The sequence below is a fragment of the Hylobates moloch genome, unplaced genomic scaffold (assembly GCF_009828535.3).
Source record: "Hylobates moloch isolate HMO894 unplaced genomic scaffold, HMol_V3 SCAFFOLD_17, whole genome shotgun sequence".
Taxonomy (NCBI): domain Eukaryota; kingdom Metazoa; phylum Chordata; class Mammalia; order Primates; family Hylobatidae; genus Hylobates; species Hylobates moloch.
The window spans coordinates 32,998,615-33,012,884 of record NW_026652292.1 but is presented as its reverse complement, the minus strand read 5'-3'; the positions used below and the strand labels follow the sequence as shown (position 1 = coordinate 33,012,884).

General features: G+C 40.9%; 1 protein-coding gene across 2 annotated transcripts in view; it reads right to left on the bottom strand.

Annotated features, from left to right (window-relative positions):
* Window positions 1-356: 356 nt before the first annotated feature.
* SLC1A3 (solute carrier family 1 member 3) overlaps window positions 357-14,270 on the bottom strand; it is an 82,863-nt gene continuing 68,949 nt past the window's right edge. For both annotated transcript variants that reach the window (XM_032135784.2, XM_032135786.2), the window contains exons 6-10: window positions 11,470-11,762; window positions 8,828-9,061; window positions 8,099-8,293; window positions 4,691-4,825; window positions 357-2,623 (exon numbers count right to left, since the gene is read on the bottom strand). In XM_032135784.2, coding sequence (XP_031991675.1) covers window positions 2,419-2,623; window positions 4,691-4,825; window positions 8,099-8,293; window positions 8,828-9,061; window positions 11,470-11,762 — 1,062 coding nt within the window. In that variant the 3' untranslated portion in view covers window positions 357-2,418. The remainder of the gene's footprint in view (window positions 2,624-4,690; window positions 4,826-8,098; window positions 8,294-8,827; window positions 9,062-11,469; window positions 11,763-14,270) is intronic.

The window sequence follows — 14,270 nt, the reverse complement described above, 5'->3', positions numbered from 1 at the left end:
TTTGGAGGTCAGACAGGAAGTTACTTTTTTGGAAGGGCCCATGGTGGCATCACACCTTTTTAATCCCAACATGGAAATGATTCAATTCATCTGAGAAATTTGAATCTGACATGGACAAGGAAGTACGGCCTGCTACAGCAAAGTGCTCTGCTCACCTCCTCCTGTTTCCAGCCCCAGTTCTTGGAGTTGAGCAGGAGAGCATGTCCTTACTTATTTTCTTGTGGCTGGCTCCCCCAACATTTTACCTTGCTTCACGGGATCTTTCCAGAGACTGCCCTGAGCTTATTGTAATATTTCCATGAATGGAAAATGTATTTTCATTTGAGGAGAAGAATAACAACAACATGCAAAAGATGTTAATGTAAAACTATCTTTTTTCTTTATTGAAAATACATCTACAAAGTAATGCTTCCCAGTCCACACTGAGTGCATGTGTATGCAGAGCCTGTGATGGCTTGGCGAGAGGATGGGCTCCCCACAGGACTTTTCCATAAGAAATGGTTAGTATATTAAAAAACACACATTGTGTAACAGAATTAAGTTGATATGATTAAGTCTTTGCTCTACTAGTGTCTTAAGATGACAGCCACGTACTTTAACGTTTGTAGTGTATTTCCCAAATAGAGCCACGACATTAAATGGTTACTCCACCACAGCCTAATGTTAACTTTTATACACAGAATGCTTGGGGTCTATACAAAAATATCTCTAATTGTATATCAGAGGATGTATGTCTAGATTTTCAGTCTGTTAGCATAATTAAGTCCATTCTTCACCATTTTCAGCCAGAAACTCAAACACAGCTGCTACTGCCTGACAGCTCCCACTCAGCGTCTTTGACTGGATATTCCTTAGGGGGTAAAAATTAATGTCTAAACCTGGGAGCTGCCTTGCCTGAAACTAATGCCCCTGCTGTTTTTTCTCATAACCTCATTGACAGTGTCTTCGTACTGATTCGTCTTCTACCATTTCTCTTATGGACACAAACAAAACAAAAGCAAACCCCACTCCAGCTGAAAGTTTTGAATGATTTGTTAAGTGGGATTCCAAAACAAATAAATATTTTGTTTCTCTTGTTCTAAGGACTTTTGATTAAAGAAAAACACTTTCAAATAAGAAATACCCACTCAACTCATGGACTTCTATTAGAGAGCTCATTCATTTGACTTCTTTCAAATATATAAGTGGTCTTACGTTTTGGTAGGCAGACTTCATGGGGGAGTGATTTTGGACTCAAGAGAAAAAGTGTTTCAGGTGAAAAAAAAAGCCAGAAAAATGAACCTCTTCTTTTTTATTCTTCCTTAAAGAAGACCTGTACTCTTGGTGTTTTCAAATTCTTTGTTTATAATGTTGCCTGTGCTCAAGTCTTTCCTAGCTCTTTAGTGTTCCACAGTGTGACCACAAGCACCCTTGCTAGCTGCTAGTCTTCTCTTCTGTTTTCGAAGTCTATCATCAGTTGAGGAGTGGCAGGAGACATTCTTCCCAGAGTAGGAAAGAAGGGAGTACTTCCCCCATTGGGATGAACTGGGCAAAGAGTTTTGTGAATAATCCCACTCCTGGAATGGCCTCCTGCCTGGTGACTTGCATAACCTGCACTTTGCTCACAGGACCTGGTGACCACCACACACAGCCATCCTGTCCTTAGTTAGAAATGTTCACTCCCATTAAGTGTCTTTTCTGAAGGCCTCGTGCTCCATGGATGGTACAGGGTGTTCTGAGGGGAAGTAGAGGGCAGGTGCTTTCATGACATCACAGGATGTCTGGGCTGGAAGAGACCACGAAGACATCTAGGGAAGTCCCTCATTTTATAGATGAGGACACTGAGGCCTAGAGGTGAGATGGGACTTACTCAAGGCCACATGGAAACTTTGCTTCTGTCTCTCCTCACAGCTGTGCTAGATGTATACGTGCACCTAGCTACTAATGAAATAGGTATACCGGTCAGAAGAGAAAGGGACAAAATCTTACTGTCCAACTGATAACCGGTTGTAATTCAAGTTGTTAACATTTTGAAACTAAAACTCAATTGTATTCTGAAAGATTTTTAAATTTCAAAAGTTGATTTTAAAATGTTTTTAGCCTACTATTTGTCTCTTTAACTTATATAAAAAATCCCATTTATAGGATTGTGTGCCACATAAACTTGTAAGGTCTGATCAACACTATTTTTGATCTTCGTACCTTATTAGGTAAGACTAACATGAAATGATTTAAAAATTTCAATTGTGGGATGAAAATTATATACTTTGGCCACCCAAAATCCTCCCTTGTTTTTTGGAGGACTACTTTCCAGTCTTACCAGAAGGGAGGAAAGGGAAGATAAGGGGCTTGCTGGAGAGAATGAGCTGCAACGAGATGGAAAGATTTTATAACGGTTTTTAACACCTGGTGCTCAAGAAAGCGTTTCTTTATGTTAGTCTACATCTTGGTTTCACTGTCGACGGGTTTCTCAGTTTCATTGTCCTGTGCAATCAGTTGATAAGGTTTCTTCATTTCATTCTCTTCAATCACTGAGTTACCCATTTCAACATCTCTGTTCTTCAGTTCATGTCGTGACAAGTGCTCCACAATCCCGGCTCCCAGGGAGTCTCCCAGTACGTTGGTGGTGGTCCGGAGGCGATCCCTGCAGGCAGGGTGGGGAGGAGGGAAAAATGAGGCTCCCGTGAGCATCACAAGATTTCAACTTACATTAGGAACTGGCCAGCGAAGCACCTCTTAACATTCAGTTCGCTGTATCTGCCAACTGCAAGATTACGTAATAGACACATAATGTTCATAATAGTAGCTATTAAAAGTTATAAGGCCATATAGATGATGAATGTTCAGTTATTAGTCTGACTGGAGTGAGAGTCCCAATAGTGGGGAATGAGCCTTCTCTTTAAGCCATTCTCATAATAATACTAAGATGTCATTTGCCCCTCTCAGTCTCATTTTCTCATGAATGTATAGTGGAGTTTTGCAAAGACTACATGATGTGTGATGTCACAATTCACTGAAGCAGTTGTGAAACTGCAGAAACAGGAAACTCCAACTGTCTTGTATTAAGCCAGACATTAAGGAAACTTGCAAAATATAAAATAGTACCATTCTTTTCACTAAATATTGGGGTCGAGGCCGGGCATGGTGGCTCACGCCTGTAATCTCAGCACTTTGGGAGGCCAAGGCAGGTGGATCACCTAAGGTCAGGAGTTCGAGACCAGCCTGGCCAACATGGTGAAACCCGTCTCTACTAAAAATACAAAAATTAGCCGGGTGTGGTGGCGGGTGCCTGTAATCCCAGCTACTTGGGAGGCTGAGGCAGGAGAATCACTTGAACCCAGGAGGAGGAGGTTGAAGTGAGCCAAGACTGTGCCATTGCACTCTAGCCTGGGCAACAAGAATGTAACTCCATCTCAAAACAAGTAAATAAATAAATAAAATAAATTTTGGGGTCGAAAATGGTTATTTTTTGCAAAAAAATGCTATTCATGTTAGCATATGTCACCTTTTTGTTTAAAGATGATAATAAATTCACTTTATTTATTTTATGAATTTATTATTGTCACCTTTAAATAAAACATGTAATAAATTAACAAATGGAAATTTATAAGTGTGTCTAATATGATAAATATGAATAGATACAACCCATATAGATAAAATGCTGTTTCAGTTCTCAATAATTTTGAAGTGTAAAGATCAAAGACTGTGGAGAACTGTAGCTTTATATGAGAGTGCTCATGTTAACTGATGCTGATTGTGGGCCAGACAGTAGGCTGCATACTTTCTAGGCATCATTGCATTGAATCCTACAGTACCCCTAGGAGGTAGAGGACACGGGCACCCTCATTTTACAGAGATAGAAACTAGGGTGGTTGGGTAATCTTCCCGGTCTCACACAAGGTCAGGACACAAACACAGCTCCAAGTAACTGGGGAGTGAATACTCTCGCCCAGTCTGGAGTTTCATGCACACTGTCAAGCTCTTCTCATGTCGCAGCTCTAGTGAACATACGTTGTGTTAACTCCAGCACCTACCGTGTTCTAGGCTTTGCTTTGGGCATCTTGGGGAAAGATTTTCAAAAGTGGAAGGAAACTTTCAAGAGAAAAGGCACAGAGAATGCCAGCTGGAAGAGCGAGGGAAGGGGGCATAGGGATGGGCCTGTAGAGGTTAGAGTTTGAGAGTGTGGAGGGCACATTTCTTGGAACTTTCCCCAGATCCAAAACTCAATTCCACTTAATGACACTAGCTCTCTTCCCAGTGTCGGCATGGCCCAGCCTCACCCTGTTGGGCTAGGATGGGAAAATCATTCCCACCAGAATGGGAAGCACACAGAGGCAGGGCCTGAGCTGGCATGTGGGGCCTGCAGCTTTGTTCCAGCTGCTGTGGCGTTGTGTTGTGCAACTCAGAAACAGCCTTGCTGATTTATGTTGCCTTTGCAGACAGCGGGTTTCCCAATTCCTGAATGGCTTTATGGAGTGAGATGTGTGGCAGCCAGATGTGCCCCTTAGGCTGATAGGGGAGTGAGTGCACATGGCGTCTGGGGCTCAGTCTCCAGATAAGGACCAGGGGTCAATGAGGACAATTTAACTATGGGCCGAGTGGCCCCTCTCCTCAGAGTTCTTTCTGTAGATGTGCCAGGCTGCCTGGTGCCCTAGAGTGACAGAGGGGGCCCCTGTGACAGTGAGCTGGAATGCAGGCCAAACATACTCACAGGAACCAGTCCACCGCGATGATGAGCGTGATGTCGTCAGTGGGCAGGCCGACAGATGTCAGCACAATGACCATAGTGACCAGGCCCGCCTGAGGAATTCCAGCTGCCCCAATACTGGCAGCCGTGGCTGTGATGCTGTTAACAGAAGTACCAGAACAGAAAACACTTTTACAAAGCTCCCCACGTAGAGCATATACGCTGCAAAATACGCACGCTGCCAATGCCTGACTTGCCATGTAACACAAGAGGACGCGCTTCAGAAAAAACATAAATGAGACTTTTTTTTTTTGAAACAGAATCTCACTCTGTTGCCCAGGCTGGAGTGCAGTGGTGCAAACTAGGCTCACTGAAACCTCTTCCTCTTGGGTTCAAGTGATTCTCGTGCCTTAGCCTCCTGAGTAGCTGGGAATACAGGTGCATGCTCCCACACTGGACTAATTTTCGTGTTTTTAGTAGAGCAGGGTTTCACCATGTTAGCCAGGTTAGTCTCGAACTCTTGACCTCAAGTGATCCACCCACCTTGGCCTCCCAAACTGCTGGGATTACAGCATGAGCCATCATGCCCGGCCCTTAAATGAGATTAAAAAAAATAAAAAACATTGAACTAATCATCATGCTAACTAATATTTATCATGTGCTTACTGTGTGTCTTCTGATATACTAAGCATGGTTTATCTCATTTGGTCCTCGTACAATGACCCTTGTGAAATTGGACCTATTTTTCTAGTCGTTTTTAAATAAACTGGCAGCTATACACTTTTTAACATCCCTGAAAGTATTTTGTAAGGCAAAGTCTAAAATGCTTTAGAGTTACAATAATAATCTGTTTCTAATAATTCCCCTATCCAAGTGGAGGGTTGTAAAGTTACTCAACATTCATGATTAATGTTGTCGAAAGAGTCAAATTTGGTTCCTTAGTCTGGTTTGCTTAGTTAATTCAAAAGCAAAATGATTTATGAACAAAGTTTACAGTATTAGAAATACTTTTTGTGAAGGCAGTGTAGACCTGGCTTGCAAAGCAAATGTTTTATAAATAGTAAAGTATTATCTGGTTATAAGTGGTATTAATAAAATATTAAGTCTGTCACAGCAAGTATTCATGGTCCCCATACTGGTCCCCTTCTAAGATACTGGGACTTTTAGCTGGCATATGGCTCCCCAGAATGAAGACTACACTTCCCAACCTCCCTTGAAGCTTAGATTAAGTTCTGGCCAGTCAGACATGCATGGAGGTGACTGAGCAACTTGCAGGGTATACCATTTCCCCACTTCCCACTGCCTAAAATCTGGGGGTGGTGGGTCATCCCGGACCACCTGGATAACGATAATACCCTAGAGACTTAGTCCCTTATACCACAGAACACCTATCAATCAGCCTTGAAGGCTTTGTGGAGCAGAGCTGTGCTGCATGAAAGAGAAATATATTTCTATCTTGTTTGTCACTGTTACTGTTATTTTTAACTCTGTCACCTTTCTTTTATAACGAAGAGCCTTTCAAACAATATGCCAAAGTATAGGTTACAGGTGAGCTGAGATAATGATCTCCTAAGTCCCACTGTAACTACTTTGAGCCTGAGGTTCCCAGAACCCCCGGTCCGTCATTGACCTCTGGCCCTGATCAGCCTTGTCCTTTTTACTCCAATGCACTCTACTACAACTATTATCATTTTCTACTAACACAAAACATATACACAGAGTCTAACAACTTATTTCTAAATAAGCATAACAACAAATGTGTGGTGACTGATTAGATGAAAAGAAACCAAGACACCAAATGTAGGCCATAAATGTGGATTTGAACTTGGTCTGGAAGTAAAAGCTGTAAAAGACATGTTTTGGGGGACAACTGTGGAAATTTGAATATAGATTGGATATTCTGGAAGTATTTTTAAGATTCTTACTATTGTGGTTATGTAGAAAAATATCCTTATTCTTAGGAGATGCATGCTGAATTATGTACAGGTGAAATGTAATAATGGCAGAGAAAGAGAAAGAAGAAGCAAAAATGGCAAAACGTTTGCAATTTTTCCATCTGGTAAAGGATGGTTGCTATAATATTGTTTCAACTTCCCTATATGTAGGGCATTTCACAACAAAATCTTGAGTGATAAAAATCCCCCCAAATCTGACTTATTTTGCTCTCCAAAATGTACTTTTAATAACAATTTATAAAAAAGCCCCACAACAATGAAGAGCAGAGGCGGATCTGGATAGTGAGGCTTAAAGTGTCCCGTTGCCATTAGACTCATGGGTCCCTTGTGTAAAATAACTTTTAATAAACAAAAAGGAGGGATTATATTTGCATATGCACATAGGTATGCCTGGCATATCTCTGGAAGGACGTAGAAGAAACTTGCAGGTAACACTGGTTGCCTCTGCAGAAGGAAACTAAGAGATGGGGGGAAGGTATGGAAAGGAAAATAACTTTTCACTGAACACCTCAAATATAATAGTTTAAAAAAATTCTCCGCAAAAATCAGATTCTTGAACTACTTGTCAGTGTGGTCTGTCATCTATCTTACACTGTCTAAAAATTCACCCAAGAGAAAAAGTTCATCTAACTTTTTATTTTCTAGTAGTATCTGTACAAGCTAATATATTTTAATGCTTTTAAAAATTGAAGTATAATCTAACACATTTAAAAAGGAGAAATGTCCACACTACGTATTTTACAGACATTAAAAAGAATGATGAAGTAGACATATTTATTGGTCTATTAATAAGCAAGCCAGTCAAAGGCAAACACTTATGTATAGTATAATTTCACTAACTACAAAAAAGAAGTGTGTGCATGTCTGTGCATAGGAAAAGTCTTTCCAAACCAGACATGAACAATGGTCACTTACAGAAGGATGTGGAGTGATGTGATGGCAGGCAAGTTTCTCTTTTTACTTTGTACATATCTATATTTTTTGAACCTTTTTATTAATGAGTGTATACATCTATAATCTAAAAAAAACAATTAAAATACCTAAATATAAAACGATTACCCCAAATCCCCACCTCTTGATTATGTGGGATCCCCTTCCCAACCCTGGTCATCCTCTTGTCTTTTAAAAGCATTCTTTTTTTTTTTTTTTTTGAGATGGAGTCTTGCTGTGTCCCCCAGGCTGGAGTGCAGTGGCATGATCTCAGCTCCCTGCAATCTCTGCCTCCGGGTTCAAGCAATTCTCCTGCTTCAGCCTCCCAAGTGGCTGGGGCCACAGGCCCATGCCTCCAAGCCTGGCTAATTTTTGTATTTTTAGTGGAGACAGGGTTTCACTATGTTGCCAGGCTAGTCTTGAACTCCTGGCCTCAGGAGATCCACCTGCCTTGGCCTCCCAAAGTGTTGGGATTACAGGCGTGAGACACCGCGCCCAGCCTTAAAGGCATTCTTAAGAAAGGGTGTATAGAACTCTTTCCTTGTACCTGATTGTAATAATCTGTCCGAAGTTCAGTTCAAAGTTGTTAACTTGAGCAATGAAAATGGCAGCCAAAGCCTCATAGAGGGCAGTCCCATCCATGTTAATAGTGGCTCCTACGGGGAGCACAAATCTGGTGACGCGCTTGTCCACGCCATTGTTCTCTTCCAGGCACTTGAAGGTGATGGGTAGGGTGGCAGAACTGAGAACAATGAAACAGGGCACATCAGCTGAGTGTCCTGGTAGTTCTGACTGTCTGTGTGTTTGGTCTTTGGGACAGACAGTTCCTTCCTCTCCCATGTTCTAACTTAAAGGGAACTAAGTCAGCACTTGTATAAATAGGGGAGCGGGTTAAGAACAATGTGGTCCCCTCACGGGGTCATTTGGCAGCTCTCCTGCTTCTGGGTTCCTCTGTGAGGCATCACTTGTGATCATGCCCTCATCATGACAGCCTGTGCCAAGTCACTCTGCCTCTTCTCCCTCAGGCGAATGTCAACTAAAGAGAGATGAAGTGAGTGGGAAAGGATTGTTGATTTCCAATTTGTCCCCACAAAAGATATGTAGCCAGGCATGCCCTGAATCCCAAACAGGTGTGATTGGCGTCAGAAGTGAGAAAGCTGACTTATCATTCCTAGGAGTTTAAAACCCAGAATAAAATGGCTTCTCCTACACCCTACTTGAGGGGCCCTGGTTCAAGGTAACATTTCAGACTCATTTTCCACACATATATACATACCTTGAAGAGGTCCCCAGAGCAGTGATAAGTGCTTGCAGCAACCCTCCAATAAAAACCCAAGGGTTTTTCCGTGTTACCAAGAAGTAGAGGAGTGGCAGGACGATGGCTGCGTGAATGAGTAAGCCAACAATGACAGTCACGGTGTACATGGCAAGCTGCCCCCCAATCACACCCATGTCTTCCATCTCCACAATCTTCCCAGCAATCAGGAAGAGAATACCCACAGGGGCATACCTGGGGAGAAGCAACACCAGCACGGTTGGAGTCTGGTTTCCACCAAGCTAGTCCACAGAAATTTCCAAGTGATAAGAAAAAGGGAAAAGAGAGTTGACTGCCAAACTTTCCTGCCCAGGGTACCATTAGGACTTACAGAAACTGTGGACTTTTTTTTCTTTTGTAAATATAAATTTCCCCTGATTCTTGCAGAATCGGGCTTTCCCCTCACTCAGAATTGCTCTAGGACACAATGTTTTTCTCTTAAATCTGGGAAAAAAGGCAGATACAGAGCTTTTGATATCCACCTCTGTCTTCCTAGACAGCCCTCCTTTCACTACACTTTTCTGGTCCTCAGATGCCACTCACTCCCTCTGCCTCCTGCTCCCCTGCTAAGTGTCCTGAACAGCCGGAATCCACTGTACCAATATCCAGACTTTTGGAAGCATTTTCCACATCAGAGCCTAATTCCCAAGTTAAAGCAAGAGGCACACGATGCTACGCCAGTGTCTCAGGTTTGCAGTCAGTTCTCTTATTCAAGGGCCACTTTTATTATTGCCTTTCCATATCTTCATACTGCTTACAAGATTACTTAGTATTATTCTTCAAATCACCCTTTTTACTTAAGTAAATTTACTTTAAGAGAAAATTCTATGTTATAGTACAAATGGAAATCCAGTACTGTTTGCCATAAATAGAAGATGTCCATAAAATAAATTCATTATTAAACTTAATAATGTGCATGTATGTACTACTGCAATCAGGTTATAGGTGTTCTAATGAAGTCATTATTCCCCACAGGCTGCTACTGCTATTTGTGAGCTTTCCTCCTGCAGACAATAAACTGAGACTCAAAATGATTTCTACATGTTGAAATAACACAGAGGTTACTTAAAGGCCTCACTGCCTGGATTTCCCTTCTGTTTGTTTCATATGTGCAGCAAACTACAACCAAACTCACATTACCAAACACAGAGAAGCCAATCACACTTAAGAAGAAGGGTCTCCTGGGAACTATGGAGGACTTGTTTCAAATCGAAAAATACAATGCTTCTTTCAAAAGTCCTTTAAGAACCCAGGCCAGGAAATCATAGGAATACCTGTTTTCAGAAATACAATAACTCAGCGTTGAATGTGCAGGCGAATGTACAGCTAGACAAGCTGCATGTGAGGTTCATTCAGTGGCCTTGAATGGGCTTCTTTCATGAAAGAGGTGAAAGGTGGAGGCATTTAATAATATGAAGATAAATGTCCACTTTCATTCCTGCCAGGATTTCAAAGGAGCCTTCCAAGTGGGGGCTCCTGTGGGAGACCACATTCTGATCTGTCTTTGTGCCCAAGTTCATATCCATCTTGTGCAAATTCCTGAAAAATGGATTTCTCTGGGCTTTGTTGGCATTAAAGACAAGGGCATTTTTAATCATGTTGGTGAGTGAGTGCTTTTCTTAGCAATGGATGCTTTCCTGCCTCAGGTGCCACGGAGGAGACTGGATTAAAAATAAAGAATGAAAGAGAGGCAACCTCCACACAAAGCCTAAGTCAATCAAAGCGTTCTCTCCCTGTTGGGTAAAGTTTACTTTCCAAGGTCAATGTTCCTCTTGGATTTATAGTCTCTTCCTTTGTCTCCTGCTGTCAACTTTATTAAAGCAAATTTTGTTATAAATTGTGGCTTGGCATTTTATAATACTTCCTGTGAATCCTTTAGACATTGCAGCAGAACTGCCATTTACATTTATTTCTTAGGGCTGAAACAGATGAGGAGCCCTCAGTTTTCCTGGTGGCCTGGGAGGCCTCTCGGTTTGCTTTTCCCTTTACTGGAAACACCCTTCTTCTGGCACTTTGGTATGACTGCTTCCTCTGTTCATTCAGGTCTTAACAAAGTAGGTCACCTCCTCAGAGACCTTTCTGCACCATCCACGGCAAATTTTGTGCCTTCTCCTAGTTACCTGCAATTTTATTTTATTTTTCCACAGTACCTGTGACTAAAGCATATGGTTGATTGATTTGTTTGTTTGTTGTCTGTCTCCCTTAAAAGAGTGTAAGATCTGGAATATCCTTGTATGTTTTCTTTTTATTGCTATATCCACAGTGCCTGGCACTGTACGCTTAGCATATAGTAGACACTCAATAATTATGTCTTGAATGAAAAACTAGATAAAAAATGGAGAAATGAGGAATGAGATTCCATCAGCACTGGGGTAAAACGAGGTGACAGCTTTTGAAAACAAGGAAGCAAACTTATTAGAAGAGGCTTGCAGATAGCTTCAAGGCCTCTAGAGGCCCAGAAATTCATTGATTTTCCTGGGCTTACCGGAGTGAGATCACTGCAACTGGCCATCCTGCCTCATGGCACCTTCCTCAGTACAGAACACACGATGATGGCAATAACCATCTCGTATATAACATATACAGAAATTGGAAATACATACCACATTATTACTGCTACCAGTCTCATGATGGCTTCGTTAAGAGAATCAAAGAACTCTCTCAGGGCCTGCCCCTGTTCCTTCATGTTTCCAATCACAAAACCGAAGCACATGGAGAAGACAACTAGACCCAGGGCATTGACTCCATTCACAGATCCTGGAACTGGGACCAGCTCCTCTGTGATTCGGGTAAGAGTCTCCATGGCCTCAGACACGTTGTTTATCACAGCACCCACAAGCGTTTCGTTGGCCTGGATGGGCACTTTAAAGCTTCTCTTCTCATAGTTGGTTTTAAACTTAAAAATAAAAAGCACAATGAGGATTAAAGGTGATTTTTATTTTTTTCTTTATATTTTGGATGTTGTCAAATTTTCTAAAATGATATCTATTACTTTGTATTCAGAGACGAGTGTTATAGAAAGTCTCTCTCTCTCTTTAATCTGTGGCAAACCCCTACTAGTTTCTCAACAGAGACAGACAGAAACACATACTGAAATACATACAAATCAAGACACACACACACACATACACACGTACACACACTCAAATACATAACAAATGATAACAGGAAAGAGATATCCAGCTAAAGATGCTGGACTAAACACATGCATGTGCTTTTGCTTTCTTCTGAAACCCTAATAAAATGACTATAATGGGATTTTTTTAAAACCACAAACCCGAATATTCACAATAGTCCTTTTCCTTTCTGTGGGGATCACGCTATGGTATAATAGATAAATCACCTGGTATCCTTTCTCTCATATTCTACAGCTGTGAAACAAGAACAACTGTGCTGGTTCTACCTCCCAGTGTTGTTGTGATAATCAAATTAAATGGAATATATGAGAACATCTTGCAGATTTTAAAGTATTGTACTAATTTCTGCTGATGGTGCTCAATGACAAAGCCCTTCAGGGATTAGACCTGTTTAGAGATTTCAGTGGGTATTACAAATTAAAAGTCCCTAAACAAGCTGTCTCCAAGTCATTCTTGATGTTATCAATTCTTAAGAACAGGTGTCTGATTAATAGTTGGTGATGACAACTCATCTTCTCCAAGTCTATAGTGAGGTTTCTCTTCTAACTCAAGAGATGGTCTTTTTCCCATCATTTATTCAGTTTCTGCATAGATGCCCCAGTCAGGAGATGCTGGCCACATGAAACAAGTAAGCTCATCCCTCTATGATTTTAATGAGAATAGAATTTCTGATCTTGATGGCGATTGTAGGGAAGGCACCAGTGAGAGTAGTAATGTATGGATGGTGAGTGAATCTAGAGTCTAGGGGAAGAAAGTGCTGCTGTATATGAAGTGCTTGGTCATTTCTTTACCAAGGGTTAATGGAAAACTTTCTTATCCACTGGGAAACAACTATTCCCAAACAAAGCCATGGCCAGCTGTCAATACTATGGACACATTCATGAACAGTTAGTAGCACTGGTAATTTCAAGCAACAAAAAAATTGGCCCCATTCATCTATTCCAACCAACTCTCAAATTTCTTTATTCCATTGGGTCCTTATGCATTTTATGGATTGTCCAGGGTAGATTTTCAATCCTGGTCAGCCTTTCTTATGCCTCTAACTCATTCCACTTAGACTCTGTTTGCAGCATGCACAGAAACTGCAACCTTGTTTGCATCCTGGTCTAAGCAAACTATACGGGGGAGAAACATTTTCTTTCCCTTCAAAATCCTGTAAATGCAAATCCAAATCAAACACAATCAATCTGTACAAGTCAGCACTTTTTTCCATCTGAAGGATCTGGAAATCAGCATTTTTGATATCAGCCAGGGCCAGCTGACTTACTGGAATCGTCAGCTCCATGGTGCTAGAGTTGGCTGGTTGGATTGAAAGGCGCTTATTATTTATAGTTATAGTTGTTTTTGAACAAAGAAAGTTAGATTTTGGCCTCAGTCTTATTTTTTTTTAAAAGAAAGAATTTGGTTTGAATGTTTCAATGTGTGCATACATTACATATTAAAAATAGTCTTAAAAATTATTACAAGGGGAAAAAAAACAAAGGGAGTCTTATATTTGTAAAATCCAGTCTTCTACTAGGTTGGGGTTTTGTTTGGTTTGTTTTACAGCTCCTAAGAAGAAGCATTAGGGAATTACAACAGGAGTGAATTGACACCATCTGGAGAAATGTTTGGGAAATATTATTTAACCCAGAGTGTCTGTTTCCCTTTTAATATTTTAGGCAACAAAGCTCTTATATTCAAGTGAGGAAGTGAGCTTTATTGATTTTATCTTCTAATGGTAAAAGGTATTTGTATCTGCAACACAGAGCCAAGAGTTGCTTGTATATGAGCTAAAAGGAGCTGGACCTCACTATAGCCTCCAGGTCGGTGTCTCATCACCCTGAATATTCCTTTCTTGGAAGCAGAATGGAGTAGCAGAAAGCAGATAGAATTTGGAGTCAACACAATGAATTTGAATTCTGAGTCTTCCACTTACTGCTTGTGAGAATTTGTGCGTGATACATAATTGCTGAGTATTGTAGATGAGCTGCCCCATCAGTGAAATGAAGACAATGATATTTATAGTATTTATGTGAGAACTAAAAATAAAGTTAGTGCTTGGCATATAGCAGGATTTCCATGAATGATGATGCCATTCCTTTCTGCTTTGGCTCTCCTTTAGAGTCCATTAGGTACTTGGTAGACTTGAAAAAAAACCAGTCCATTGATATTTAAATCAAACCCAGAAATCTAAATAATCTCTCTAATCTTCTTTAAGGTAAGTTATAAATATATTTTATATTGGTGTTTGCTTGGTTGGTGGGCTTTTTTTTTTTTTTTTTTTT